Source organism: Amia ocellicauda, chromosome 15 (assembly GCF_036373705.1).
Source record: "Amia ocellicauda isolate fAmiCal2 chromosome 15, fAmiCal2.hap1, whole genome shotgun sequence".
Lineage (NCBI taxonomy): Eukaryota > Metazoa > Chordata > Actinopteri > Amiiformes > Amiidae > Amia > Amia ocellicauda.
The window spans coordinates 13119903-13134814 of record NC_089864.1 but is presented as its reverse complement, the minus strand read 5'-3'; the positions used below and the strand labels follow the sequence as shown (position 1 = coordinate 13134814).

Genomic DNA, 14912 nt, shown 5'->3' with positions numbered 1-14912 from the left:
ATGCTGGGACCTGTGGAACTCAAAGATTATATATATATATATATATATATATAATCTATCAGTGAGGGAAAAAAATATTTGATCCCCTGCTGATTTTGTACGTTTGCCCACTGACAAAGAAATGATCAGTCTATAATTTTAATGGTAGGTGTATTTTAACAGTGAGAGACAGAATAACAACAAAAAAATCCATAAAAATGCATTTAAAAAAAGTGATACATTGATTTGCATGTTAATGAGGGAAATAAGTATTTGATCCCCTATCAATCAGCAAGATTTCTGGCTCCCAGGTGTCTTTTATACAGGTAACGAGCTGAGATTAGGAGCACTCTCTTAAAGGGAGTGCTCCTAATCTCAGCTCGTTACCTGTATAAAAGACACCTGTCCACAGAAGCAATCAATCAATCAGATTCCAAACTCTCCACCATGGCCAAGACCAAAGAGCTGTCCAAGGATGTCAGGGACAAGATTGTAGACCTACACAAGGCTGGAATGGGCTACAAGACCATCGCCAAGCAGCTTGGTGAGAAGGTGACAACAGTTGGTGCGATTATTCGCAAATGGAAGAAACACAAAATAACTGTCAGTCTCCCTCAGTCTGGGGCTCCATGCAAGATCTCACCTCGTGGAGTTTCAATGATCATGAGAACGGTGAGGAATCAGCCCAGAACTACACGGGAGGATCTTGTTAATGATCTCAAGGCAGCTGGGATCATAGTCACCAAGAAAACAATTGGTAACACACTACGCCGTGAAGGACTGAAATCCTGCAGCGCCCGCAAGGCCCCCCTGCTCAAGAAAGCACATGTACAGGCCTGTCTGAAGTTTGCCAATGAACATCTGAATGATTCAGAAGAGAACGGGGTGAAAGTGTTGTGGTCAGATGAGACCAAAATCGAGCTCTTTGGCATCAACTCAACTCGCCGTGTTTGGAGGAGGAGGAATGACCCCAAGAACACCATCCCCACCGTCAAACATGGAGGGGGAAACATTATGCTTTGGGGGTGTTTTTCTGCTAAGGGGACAGGACAACTGCACCGCATCAAAGGGACGATGGACGGGGCCATGTACCGTCAAATCTTGGGTGAGAACCTCCTTCCCTCAGCCAGGGCATTGAAAATGGGTCGTGGATGGGTATTCCAGCATGACAATGACCCAAAACACACAGCCAAGGCAACAAAGGAGTGGCTCAAGAAGAAGCACATTAAGGTCCTGGAGTGGCCTAGCCAGTCTCCAGACCTTAATCCCATAGAAAATCTGTGGAGGGAGCTGAAGGTTCGAGTTGCCAAACGTCAGCCTCGAAACCTTAATGACTTGGAGAGGATCTGCAAAGAGGAGTGGGACAAAATCCCTCCTGAGATGTGTGCAAACCTGGTGGCCAACTACAAGAAACGTCTGACCTCTGTGATTGCAAAAAAGGGTTTTGCCACCAAGTACTAAGTCGAAGGGGTCAAATACTTATTTCCCTCATTAACATGCAAATCAATTTATAACTTTTTTGAAATGTGTTTTTCTGGATTTTTTGTTGTTATTCTGTCTCTCACTGTTAAAATACACCTACCATTACAATTATAGACTGATCATTTCTTTGTCAGTGGGCAAACGTACAAAATCAGCAGGGGATCAAATACTTTTTCCCCCCACTGTATGTATATATATATATATATATATATATATTCCTTAAAACACACATTTCAGTTCAAAACTCCAAAATCTTCCAAAGAAGTATTTCTTTTTTAAATTGCTTTAATTTTTTTAAATAACTTGGTACAAAAAAGTCAGACTACTCTTAACCAGTCACCAACTTCCATCAATCAATTTTTAATGCATCATAAAGAAGAAAAACTACATTGGCATATGTAAGACAAACACTTTTTTTTCCTATACATACTATCCACTGGACAGTTCCTTATTTTTGTAAAAAAAAAAAAAAAATAATAAAAAAAAAAATAATCCCAAAACAAACCAAATAAAAAAAATAAAACAAAACCACTACTTTAACAGTCCCAAGACATTTCATCTAAATGGTCAGTGTTATCTAACTGCATGTCTTCTTGCTCTGCTACTGGTCATGGCAAAAATACATTGAACATTGCAAGCCACATCAGAATGCATAATTGGCAAACAATAACCATAGTATTTCAAACATTTTTTTTCCTTTTTTTTTCTTTGTTCATTGATAAAAGAATATAAAAAAATTTTGTTCAACATAGTGTCAAGTGTATTAAAATAGATCTGTATAGTACTGCACAGTTTCTCCCGGAGTGTTCTGAAAATGGTTGACGGAGCCAAGAGCTGGCCCAGCGAGACGACGCTAACGGGCACGTTCTCATCGTGACATGGAGCGCTGATATGGTTAATTGTTGGTTGGTTGGTTGGTAGGTAATGAATGAATTGGCCACATGTCACAGCAACCAGTGCTTCGGGAACTCGTACTCTAACGCAGCCTATGCAGTATCCCTTTGGACAGGTGGGTTCAAAGACTTTACCGCTGACTACAGCAACTGGAAGCCTATTCGGCGTGTCCTCGGATAAAATGATATGCATCGAGGACAATCTCGTGTGTTCTGTGCGGCTGTCCCTAAATCCCCTGCCCAAGTCCTAGCCCAGGTGCGTGCTGGGTAAAACCATTTCTACATCTGTCATGTCATTGCAATGCCACGGTTTTTGGGGGGAAGAAAACAAGATGGCAGTTACACAGGGGGCTTGGGGGTCTCCACAAGTCTTCAGCTGGTTGAATTGATCATAAGCTCTCAAGATCTAACCATTTAAACAACAATTAATAAATTCCAGGAAGGATGTTTAGATGGGTGCGCATGAAAAGAAACCCTGCATTCCAGCTACAAATGAAGAATGAAGTGTTAGGGAAAGCTGATACGAAGTTCAATAAAACCACTCCTTATGATACATTATTTTAACAACGATGCACCACAAACAAAATTAAACTGTGGAAGTCGCTTCACCGAGTGAAACAAGGAAATAAAATGGCGGTTAGAATCTTTGGATCTGTATCCATGCGGTGGACCAGAGTGAGTTTCCGTGAACATGTATGTAGTGGGTTATTTAAGACTCATTCCTGTTGGAAAATGAAAACCCTCCCCCACAACAGAACGGACTGTGTTTACTGTTTAGCTGAACTGCTGGTTCAAAGAAAAGGTAAAGCGTCAAATAGTGGACCAATGTGTGACAGAACAGAATTCAGATGTACAATAAGAGCACTGTCCTGATTTTTCTGAAATACTGGGTTTCAATTGTTTTAATCTAAACCATTTTGGGATTTGAAAGGATGTTTATCTTTTAGATGCAAATTCACCATGATCTTGGATTTGTTCCGCTCCTCAATATAGTTTTTCACTCCTGACAAATTATTTTTGTTACCGAAAGGCTTTGGAATCGTACATTTAAAACCAAAAGTCTTGAAACATTACATATAAACTTTTAGAGGATATTTACAAATTCTGTTTTTGTTTCAGTTCGCTGTAATATCTCGGTGTACTCTAATACTAGGGAAAATATATACACGTATTATAAGGAATTCTGTGGAATTTACCATTCATTCAGTCTACTAGTCCTGTATAAAAACGCTCGTCCCAAACTGAACTGGGGGATTTTTCAGACATGATGCTCGGTAAATCTCTTCTCAGATTGTGACTCAAAGGTACACATTGAGACTGAACATATCTAATCCATGCATGCCAGGCAAAACATGATGATCAATGTTTGAATTCATATGTAAATAAATGGCTGTGCAAGCTTTAGTTCTTATCAATGAAATTGTTCAATCGGTGTGGTTCTTTACGTACGGACACAACACCAGACAAGTTTCATGTCACTATCGATATCTCCCATTCAATGGACAAACATCTTATTTGTTTCTGAAATCCTAATTCAGTTTTCTATCTATGTGAGTACTCTCTCAGGCATTTTTAATTAGGGTTAAACTTCTGACTGCTCACTGTAAAAGAAAAATTAACATTTTTTTTAAGAATGGAAATTCAGATCTCACTGATCTTTTGGATCAGTGGACCATTTTTGTTGTGATTATATCATATGTACATTTCTGGGAAAATCAACCTTGGGTCCGTAAATATGTGGGTTTTCTCTGTGGAAAAGCATAGAACTTTCCGAAATGTTTAAAGTTTTCCTGTAAGTGCCTGTGAGATGTGGAGAACACCTTCAATCACCTCTTTGCATGCCCTATGTAAACCATATTACACGTACATTAGCTTCAGACTTGCAATTGCTTTAGGCCAACTGGACAGAGGACATCGATTTAATTTTTCTGTCTTCTGACCTTTTCTTTTTAGGCCAACAGTTATCATTCAAAACAGGAAGAAACTTTTTAAAAACCTCATGAAATTTCAATTATTCTTTTCAGTGTCGACAATTTTTCAGTGCTATTCAACGGTAACATCAGCTGCCAAAAACAGGAAATACAATGACAAACCCCAGGCTTGGTCTCACCAGTCAGCCAATCAGAAACCTCAGTTAGTGGGAAGGTCTGAGCTAACGTACCGGGGACATGGCTTGTCTATTTTGAAGGCTCCTCATCACATGAATATCCACCGACAGTAAACTGCAGTTTACACTTTCCGCATAGATCGAGGCATTCAATATTGAAAACAGAGGTTAAGCCTGTTGTTCAAGCATTAGGGAATGGATGATAACACTGTATAATTTGTTCAAGGCTTGGAAAAGTTAAAAAACAAAATAATAATAATAATAATGTAAGGTGCTGAATGGCAAAACCTACTTATTCTGCGCAGACAGAATCATTCAGTGGAGAGTTTCTAGAGACTTGTGCAACCAGCTGTGATACGTCAAACTTGCTTTTATAAGCCAGAAGAGCATATTCCTTATTACAACTGACCAAGACAGGACGCCTGGCAGCCAATTGCCACCTGAAGGACACAAGATCAATAATCCAAATAAAAAGTCAAGAGAAAGAAGGCAACTCATTCTCTGTGTGTACAGAAGCTCCCTCAGCCCTTTACTCTTATGAGCAAAATCCCAAGGAATTCCCAATCAGATTCCTCATCACTTCCTAATTACAAACAAATGTAGTGTTCTTATTAAACGCCACCATGTTTTGTCATTTTGTCAAAATGGATGAATGCATATAGAACCTTGTAGAATTTTATAATACAAAATGTAAGTTTATATATATATATATATATATATTGATAAGGATATGAAATTCTGTTTGACAGACAGACTGACAAAGCTTTTTGCAGCACATTTGCTCCATTTCTTTTCTCTTTTGATATTTATATTTCCGTTCAACTTTCTGCGGTCAATTTCAAAGAAAACAATACAGGATTTTCCTCATAAGGGTATTATTATTTTGCACCGAAAGGGATACTGCATTTCTTTCACCTCTTAATCATCATCATCATAATAATAACAATAAATCAACTAGCAATATTTTAAAACATTTCCAAAAACAATAAAAATCTTTACAACTTCCCACCAAGGTAGGCACAGTGTAACACTGACAAGCTTAAAAGTGACACTGGCCTTCAAAAGGAAAATCAGGCCTGAGACCAATTGATGGGCCAGTCTGTCCCTATGTTTAGCAGGAAGACTAACTATTTAAATAAATAAGTTCACACTTAAAACTGTCCCATCAACAACAAAATGAAAAGGTCTCCATTGGCCTGTGGTAAAAAAAACTGATATTTTAACAAAGAAACCCCAGAAATTCTACTTGAGGCAGTGTTTGTTTGTACCGTCTAGCAGATAAATATATATTTTTTAACAAGTGGTCGTTCAGCAATAAAACCTCATAGTTGTATTCTACATAAAAATTGCTAAGCAAAAAGGAAAGAACCGAAACAAAAAAACAAAAACAAAAATCCAGTACAAAAATGTAAGTTTTTTTGGCATATTTTCTATACTGGTGAAAAAGAAATGCAAAACATTGCAAAATGAAAAACCCACAGTAAAAATGAATGGCCCTTGTTAAAAATAAAAAACGACCGATGTCTACTTTTGGGTGTGACCGGAAACGAGAACATTTCAGCACATCTGTATGATTCGGTAACAATAATAAAAATAAAAAAACGACAGAAGGACCTGCAAGAACAATAACACAACATCTGTACAGCGATCCCCCTTCCAATACTTCAGTTCTCATCACCCCCAGGCATCGGTATGAACATCTTTCACGGTTCACTCGAAATGCTCAATTCAGTCACGTCTTTAAATACTTTAAGATCTCAACTCTAATAATACTGAAAACAATTATTCTGTTTTGTTTGAAGGCTCATTAGATTCATACATACACAATGGAAACATTTCCCCGTCCCACTTTCACCTGAATAAATATGGCGAACATTGTTCATAAGAGAATAACATGTATCTACTCAGATATATCAATGTACAGCTGAAAATGTTCTTTTGATTTTATATTTTCATAACTTTTTTTTGTATCTACTGCTACTAACCGCTAGTGCTGTCGCTCACTATATGCTGAACGTGTATTTTTTCTCTTCTAGTTTAAAAAAAACATCATTTTTTAATCGCCTCACAGAATACCAGATTGTTTGTATATCCGTGTCGGCCATTTTGTTTTTAACTCCATAAATACATTAAGGCCAAGAATATTAATAAATAATAACAATAATAATTAAAAAAATCTCGTAAGCACTGAAGGTGTTGGGTTTACAAAATACTCATCGTGAACTGTTTGTGGGATATAGTTTTGCCACAACAGTTCTCTAAAAACTGCATTGGTTATATATATATTTTTTTATGTATTTTTTTTTTTTTTTTAATGTAAGTTTCTATGGTGCTGACTTATAAAAAAAGTTTATTGTTCTTATGAAGATATACAATGTGGTCTGCGCGATCGGCAGGGTGTCGTTTGGCTCGGTGTGGGCGGCGCGAGATCAGTTGTTGCCCTGGGTTTGGGGCAGACCTTTCTGCGCGTGAGCAGAGGGGCCGGCGGAGGACGGGGCGGCGGCGCTCGGGGGTTTGATCCAGGGCAGGGTGAGGAGGGAGGCCCCTGTGGTGGTGGTGGTGGCAGTCATAGTCACTTGGATCATCTGGTCTCTCTGGATCAGTCTGATCAAAGCCTTCAGTCGCTCCAAGGAGGACTGGGTTTCCTTCTGCTTGCCCAACAGGTTGTTTTTCAAATCCATACATTGCTGTGGGGGAACCGACAACGGACCGGTTACAAACGTCAACAGGTAACCCTCATCTTTAACTGACATGGGAATACTTTGCCGATTTCAGAATACATCAGGACGATAAGTCTTTCTTGTCTTTGTATGGCACCGTATTCTGTCCCTGACAGCTTGCAGAATATGGTGCCATACAAAAGACAAGAAACCTCAAATAAGGCTCTTACCGCAAGCGAGTCGCTGAGCTGCTGTTCCCTGTCCTCCAGCTGCGCGTGTTCGCCCTGTAGCTCGCTGCTCCTCTTCAGCAGCTTCCTCTTCTCCTCCTCTTTCACTGCGCGACAAAAGCACAACCCTGTCAGAGCCATTAAAAACACACCTGTGGAGTTCTAGGTCTGACAGGTCCCGGGGTCACAACAGTGCGCCGTGGTCTTCTTCTACTCTAGTTTATTTCCAGTAACTTCACTTTACACCGAATTGTCATTTCCAAGCCCTGTGGCCCACTGAGAGGAAGCGAAGGGTGCAGGTTTAACAGATTGTATACAAATATCTACGGACCCCCACACATGCCCCCTGCACTGCGTATCACCTCTGTGACGATTTCTGATACAATGCTTTTCGGTGGCAGGGTGTATGAGGCAAAGAAATGCATTCCCCTTATTGCTCCAGTGCATACCTGTTTTGTGTGTTATATAAGACTGGACGACTGTCAGATTCTGGGGCCATGACATATTGTCCTTGTTTATTACCTGGAAGAAAAGAAAAAGGCATTTAAAGGCCTAATACATGCTTCTGGTTTGTGTTGTTATACAAAAAGCACCAAAAAAGTTATGTAATGAATTCTCTAGTATCTCTACATCACTTTAAGAGACTAGAATCAAGTGGAAAATACAAACAAACATTAAATGGGACTGCTGTGCCAGAATCGAGATCCTTGGGAGATGTTTTGGGCTCTCCTACCTTCTTGTGGCACTTGGGGCAAACCCACACTCCCTTTGGCGGGGTCTTGAGTGGGGGATCGAGGCAGTCTGGGTGATAGGCGCGGGAGCAGCTATGGCACTGCTGCAGCTCTCCGTCTTCCTTGCACACCGAACAGTGCTTGTCATGCACAATGTCATCCTGCACAAACACAACACACCGGCATTGATCCATCTGAAGAGTACACTTCCTGTTCGTACATCGGCATGTATGTCTACATTAGTGTTGTAACTATTTGCACATTCCTATGCATTTCAAATATTATTCCCAATATTAATTAATTGATGTAAACATCAAACAAACAAACAAACAAAGCACTCGGCTCTTAATTCTGGTCTCTGATAAGTCACATACTGCTCCCCCTCCCCAGAAACTTAAAATATTTGAAGTCATTTATACTCTCTCAAACCGCACGATGCATGCAAGCCATTCTGTTTTGGTCGGCCCACAGGGAAAGGGAAACGGGAGTCATGTTTTTGAATTTCTTTCCAAATCCGGAAACATAAACACAATGGGGATGTCTGATTATGTAACCCGCTGCTTAGAAAGTAGGGCAACAAGTTGAATTTGAGAAATGGCAGATTGAGACTGGAAGGAGGAGGTGCTCTTCACAGATGAAGCGGGGAAGGAGGCCGCTGATTCATGTGGCTGAGACTGGTGCACTGGGAGCCTGGCATGCCGGGTCTGTTTATAGACCTTATCCGCTCTCTCAGAACAAACAGGACACAAAATAGCACGCGCTTGCTCTGAACTGGTGTAAAAGAAATGAAGTGGTAACAAAGCAATTAAAAGGCAATAGGAAAAAACTGAGCTAATTTTCCAGCTGAGTGAGAAATAAAATGTCTTTAAGAAGCTAAGCTAACGTGATGTAACTAAGACAAGCGTGTTTCTCTCTCTCTCTCTCTTTCAACACTGTGGGGAATGACTAAACAGCAACCTCCTGCATCACAGCAACCTCTCAATCTGCCATTTTTGAGGGAAATGAACCACTGGGAATCCCTCTTCCAAGGCTCCTGGCAAATAAAACCCCCAACAGCTGTGACTCACTCACAGACTGCAACTCTGCAATCTTACAATAATTCTTTAACCATCAGTACAGAGACCACCATATGATCAACACACACAGGACAGGATCCAAATACACTAATCCTGTTAACTTTTGCCGACTGATTCCCTCCAATTAGACCGCAGCACATGTAAAAAGCAGAGCGTCGTACCTGGGTGGGGGGGATTGGGGGGGGAAGTAAATAAAGTGACAACAAACACTGAACATACCTTCCAACACAGGTCCTCATTGGCTAGCATGCGAACAGGAAGCAGAGAACAGGTTAGTAGCTGACATAGTAGAAACAGGTTTAAAGGGAAAACAGCAGGGTTTAGTAAAAGCCATGCGCTAAGAACTAATAGCTCCGGGCCTGACTTATAAAACCTCAGAATCACGCTGTATTACGACACTGATTTAGGTAGGTTTGGTTTAGGTAGGATTGTTTTTTAAATTATTATTATTCATGCTTTTCCTTGGATTCCCTGGAAGTTGTTAAAGCCTTTACTGTTTTGTTAAAGATTTCAAGACATTAATTAAAGGTACTTAAAGGTAATAGTAGTCCTTCCCAGGCTGTCTGTCTTTATAATTTGTTTTTAAATCTGATCTGACATGTGAGTATATCATATCTGGATGGGGATTTAATGTAGCTGTGACTCTCTCCAAGATAAGCAAAAAAAAAAGAGAAAGAGAGATTTAATATAAGTCATTGGGCAGTGATAGTCAATGTGAAGTAAAGATTTGTCAGCTCTATGTAGTCTGACTAAATCCAGGGTTCGTACATTACATCTGCACCATTGTTACAGTAGTTTGGCCCATTTGAGGTACCAAAATGAGAACACAAATTACTAATATTCAAGTATTTTAAGAAAATGCCGAACAAAGTTAAATTGCAAGAGTGCATAGGTACTATGTAACTGGTCCACTTACAAAATAAACTTTCCTATATTTGAATTAATTTAAATCCCATTGTTCTACCCGTGTGTCAGGCTTTTAACAAAGTAAAACTCATGTGCTTATTCTCCCCACAGTACACACACCAAACCACCTTTTATTAGAGACGGAGGGTCTGAAGTATAAAACCTCCTACAGTCTTTTTATTAAAGACATTTTATGACTCATATTTCACTTACAAGAGAATTATATATGAACCAAATACCACTCCAAGAATTCTCAAAATATATCTATTATAGATCACACTTCTACTCATACTAGAAATAAAGGCTATCATTCCATTATTGGCGCATAAGAAATCACACATCTCTAGTGTAACTTCACAAGATACACGACCCAGATTATTTTATTTAACAAAAGAAAAATAATTTTGGTTTAACTAAAAACTAAGACTGAAGGAATGCCATAGAACTCATTTTAAATTGTAATTTATTTGTAATTTGCATGCTGTACATCTCATATGGTTTAATATATACATTGGGGTTATCTAGACCAGGTACAGAGGTAGACTACTTTAATTAGAGTTGTCCGTTTTCTGACTGTCCAGATTTTATTAAGTTACATTCTAATGAAATTATATGTTTCTGTAGGAAAGCAGTTAATAGTTTTTAATAATATTTACTAAGACAAAACACCTCATAATTCTAGTTATAACCTCTAGTGATGTGGATGGCTCTGACGGTGATGGTAATGTGTAAAGATGTTGCTCACCTCTCGCAGTCAGGAAGAGTGGATGGTTCAGGTAATTTGATGCAAGTCTTTTGCGCTGAAGAGTGAAGGACAGAACAAGACACAATAAGCATATTGATCTAATCATGAATTTAAGTACTTTTAAAATGTCCTTTATCTATATTTAAAGATAATCAATACAGGCACTGAATGTCCCTTCTCCCCCTTCGTTATTAAACACACTTTTGTCTGTGACACAGCTCCAGCCTTTATTCTCTATGCTCAAACGTGCTGCATTTTACTGGAATGCAAATCTATCAGAATTGTAAAATAAACTGTGGCTTTCTATACCCCTGTCTGGTGCATGAACTTCAGTAACAAAACACACACAGTATGATCTTTTGTTTCTGCACAATCTATGGGAACCATGCGAGGGGGGAAAAAAAAAAAACAGATGTATCTTATGTGACCTTTATGCAATAAAACGTCTCAATGGATGTGAGTGGAGGTTATATAGTCTTCCCAGGGAACATCCCTGCAGTGATATAGAAGAGATTGAACAGTTTCCAGGTTGTCCTGGGGGAGGAACAGTGAGAAATGGTACATTAACAGCGGAGTGCACATCTCACCTCTGGCTCAAACAGGCCACTGTAGGCTGGGTTGGCCGTGCTCCGTCTCTTTCTTTCCTGGCGCTTGCTCTGGATTTCTGTAACCATGGAAATAAACAAGGCACTTAACGCAGGCGTCTGGAAGGGGTCTATAGCACTGATTGACTTCAAGACTACTTCTACCCAAATAATACAAAAAATACCAAATAAACACTGCCCTGCCTTTAATTAATGTGCTGCCTAACTGAATATAGCTCTGTGTGTTTGTACGTACTGATATATAGCATCAACCCTGGTCAATTGTTCGCTTATCACATTTTAATGGACTGCACGTGGGGCTGTATTTGAAACTTATTTACCACACACTGGCCCCTGTGCCGTGTTTCTCACTCACCTTCCAAGTGCTCCGTTGTAACCAAGCCCAGTGCTACCATGAAGGCAATTTTCTGAGGGGAAATAAAATGAAACAAAATCCATGAAGGTGCCAACGGCAAAACAAATGCAAATGCAGATTTCACCGGAATACCACCATTATGAGAAGAAAAACAACAATACACCTCTTGCTTTATTGTGACATCCCCGGCCCGACACATCATATTGTGTTGCACAAAATAAGCTTGTCTTTGTAGATGAATGGGATTTCTGAGGGGGTAAAATCAGAAGTACCTGCATTTTTTGAAGTGACTCGACAAATGCGTTCAACCTCTGTATGCGTGTACAAAACGCTGTGCGCCCACAGCATGAGAGAGACGTATGGAGAAGCTGCCTACTTCACATGAATTAAACATGGCCCTGTGGAGAGGGGTGGAGGTAGGGGTGAACTACCAATCTTATTAAACACATCGCAAAGAGTGGTGTTTAATAATATTAAGACTAGCTTATCTATTATGTCAAGATTTAGAATGAAGGGGTTGGAAGGGGGGGGTTCTATTTGTATATATTTTTTTGTTTGTTCCGTTCTTACTTATTTTAATTATTTTTGAAAACACTTAAGGATGTTGCTTTCATTTATGGGAAATTGCGCATTGTTAAACCGTTCTCTCTCTTTTACGAAAGGCAACTAAAATGGACTTTAATCAACTCCCCTGAAGACGAACCTCACAGAATTTGACAGATGCTTGAAAAGAGAAAGGGTGGGTGAGGGTTGAGGCTGAGATGGGATGAACTAGGATTAGCTAACAGGATAATGGGATCAGTTAACCGATTATGATGAGATGGCTCAGAGACACTTTGCCGCTGTAATGGTTGGTACAATAAAGACGTTTGTGGCAATTTCATAACGCTTCATTTTACATAAGTGCGGTTTTGCACTCAAAGGTGATATGTTACAGGGGGCTACACTTTTGTTTTCAATTTAATGCCACATCAAACTTGATTTCCTCATCAAGTAGTCATTGTCAGTGTTGAATAATAAGACTATGTAGGCCAATAACTGTAATATAGCAAAACTCCTAATATTTGGAGAGCTAGAAAATCAAAAGGACACATTAGATGAATTCCAAACCTTCAAACCTAGCTCAAAATAAACACTGACTATAATGGTTTAAGGAGAAAGAAGATTTAATGTAAAAATCAAAAGACAAAGTCACGTACAACAATAAGGTAATGTAGGGGTTGAATGTTGTGTAATAGAGCACAAGCTGCCATTCTCCTAAGGTAAACTGAATTGGCGAGCTTCAGTTGGCAGCAGAGGCATCTGGGAGTCTGCTTACCTCAGGGTCTTCCTCTCTCCTCTTCTTGGCTGGAGGAGGGGGTGCTTGGACCGGCTCCTGGGCGGGGCTCTCTGGTTTCGGTTCTGGCTGGCTCTGAGGGCCCGACTGAACCTGGGGCTGAATTATGATCACCTGAGAGGACACACAGCACAGCCAGGTGAGGATTAAATGCCCTTTTGTTAGCTGGTTGAGTTAGAATTCATCAAACGTTGAGTCAAGCTATGTATGTGTATCTGTGAGTGTGAGCGTGTGTGGGATCAGCTCACCTTGCTGTCTGTGCTGATGAGCAGCGGTTGCACCTTGATGGCCTCGTTGACCACAGACATGGTGTTGCCGGAGGTGTTGCCGCTTGGCGAGGTGGAGATGATGGCGTAGGCGACCCCCGCGGTACTGATGGCCGTGGAGACGCTGGGGGGCTCGGAGAGGCCCGGGGGGATGGGCTGGCCATTTGGCAGCGAGATATGGCTGACCGTGTTGTTGGCGGTGGGCAGCGCTGGACCAGGGTTCTTTATGCTGACCACCGTTGCTTTCTGGAGGCTCTGCTGCTGGCTGGACAGCTGCTCTTGGCACGGGCTGTGAGGAAGGCTGTCCGGGATCAGGGTCTTTGGCCTAACCTGGGGGGGCAGTGAAGGGAACGACACAGAGAGGTCAACTGCCTGATACGGATTCTCAGGAAATTAAAACAATTTAGTGAAGAAATACGGTTTAAAAACTTTCTTTGGATTGTTTTACTATTTCCCAGCGGTAAAATATTGCAACAAGGTAACAAATTCCTGAATGTATCCATAAAGTACTTATTTATTGAAAAATGGGTGCTCTCTTTTATATTTTGTACAATTAATTCCCAATACACAAGCTTTCTCTTCTGTGCTGTACCTGAGGAGGTGGTGAACATGTAAAGGCCTACAATGCCATCATGTGTTCAAACGAAGAACTGCAACATTCAACTAAAACTTCAGCTTAAGTGTCCAATTAAAACCTCCTGTAGCACTTTCTATCATATACAGATTCCACTCAAAAGAAATGAAAAAAGGATTTTGACCACAAATATATAAGTCTTCAGTCCAAACAGATGCCGGGTTGCTTTAGGACAGAGGGATTAAGGATTTATGACCGGACAGATGAACAGGATAATCTTGCGAAACAGAAAAGAGACTATTTACCCCACGATGCTACTGTACAGGGTCATAACAGTATCAACAATCAATTGAGACATTACACTGAGAGTTGAAATGGTGTCTCTCGTTTGTAAATAATGCTTTTATTTTGATAATTAGGAAGTGCAGATGTAAATCACAGATTGGGGGCATTGCTTGCTTGTGGTTCACCGATCTATACAATTTGTGGAAACTGATTATTTGATGATAAATACTTGTACATATGCAGCCCAACTAATTGAATATGAGAAAAAATTGTGAACGATGCATTCAGTCTGAGATACATTCATTATTTGAGTAGTGAAACATTTTGTGACTCCTGAAACTCCATACATGACACTTTCCCAAGATTAACATTAACATTAAGATATTTCAAAATTAGACTGACCCTAAATGAGAAAACCAGTTGTGAAAAACATGTAACAACCCTTTTAGGTTCAAACACAACAATGACCTCTAGGGGTAAAAAGCTTAAACAACAGGGCTGCATTCCAATCACAAAGTCAACAATTGTTTAATTAATGGTCTACATAACTTTAAAATGGGAGAATTTCATTTATTTTTCTGTTTTGTAAGGTTTCCATGTGTGTGTGTGTGTGTGTGTGTGTGTGTGAGTGCTAATCTCCACCCCTCCCTGGCTTTGGTCTTTGCCTGTGAATTTTTTTGTGAAC

The 14912-nt window shown here is 40.0% G+C and overlaps 1 protein-coding gene across 2 annotated transcripts in view; it reads right to left on the bottom strand.

The window, feature by feature from the left end:
• Positions 1-1745: 1745 nt before the first annotated feature.
• phf21b (PHD finger protein 21B) overlaps positions 1746-14912 on the bottom strand; it is an 83162-nt gene continuing 69995 nt past the window's right edge. For both annotated transcript variants that reach the window (XM_066724230.1, XM_066724231.1), the window contains 10 exons: positions 13351-13698; positions 13085-13216; positions 11767-11818; positions 11394-11470; positions 10807-10861; positions 9375-9397; positions 8082-8240; positions 7798-7870; positions 7352-7455; positions 1746-7148 (listed from right to left, as the gene is read on the bottom strand). In XM_066724230.1, coding sequence (XP_066580327.1) covers positions 6891-7148; positions 7352-7455; positions 7798-7870; positions 8082-8240; positions 9375-9397; positions 10807-10861; positions 11394-11470; positions 11767-11818; positions 13085-13216; positions 13351-13698 — 1281 coding nt within the window. In that variant the 3' untranslated portion in view covers positions 1746-6890. The remainder of the gene's footprint in view (positions 7149-7351; positions 7456-7797; positions 7871-8081; positions 8241-9374; positions 9398-10806; positions 10862-11393; positions 11471-11766; positions 11819-13084; positions 13217-13350; positions 13699-14912) is intronic.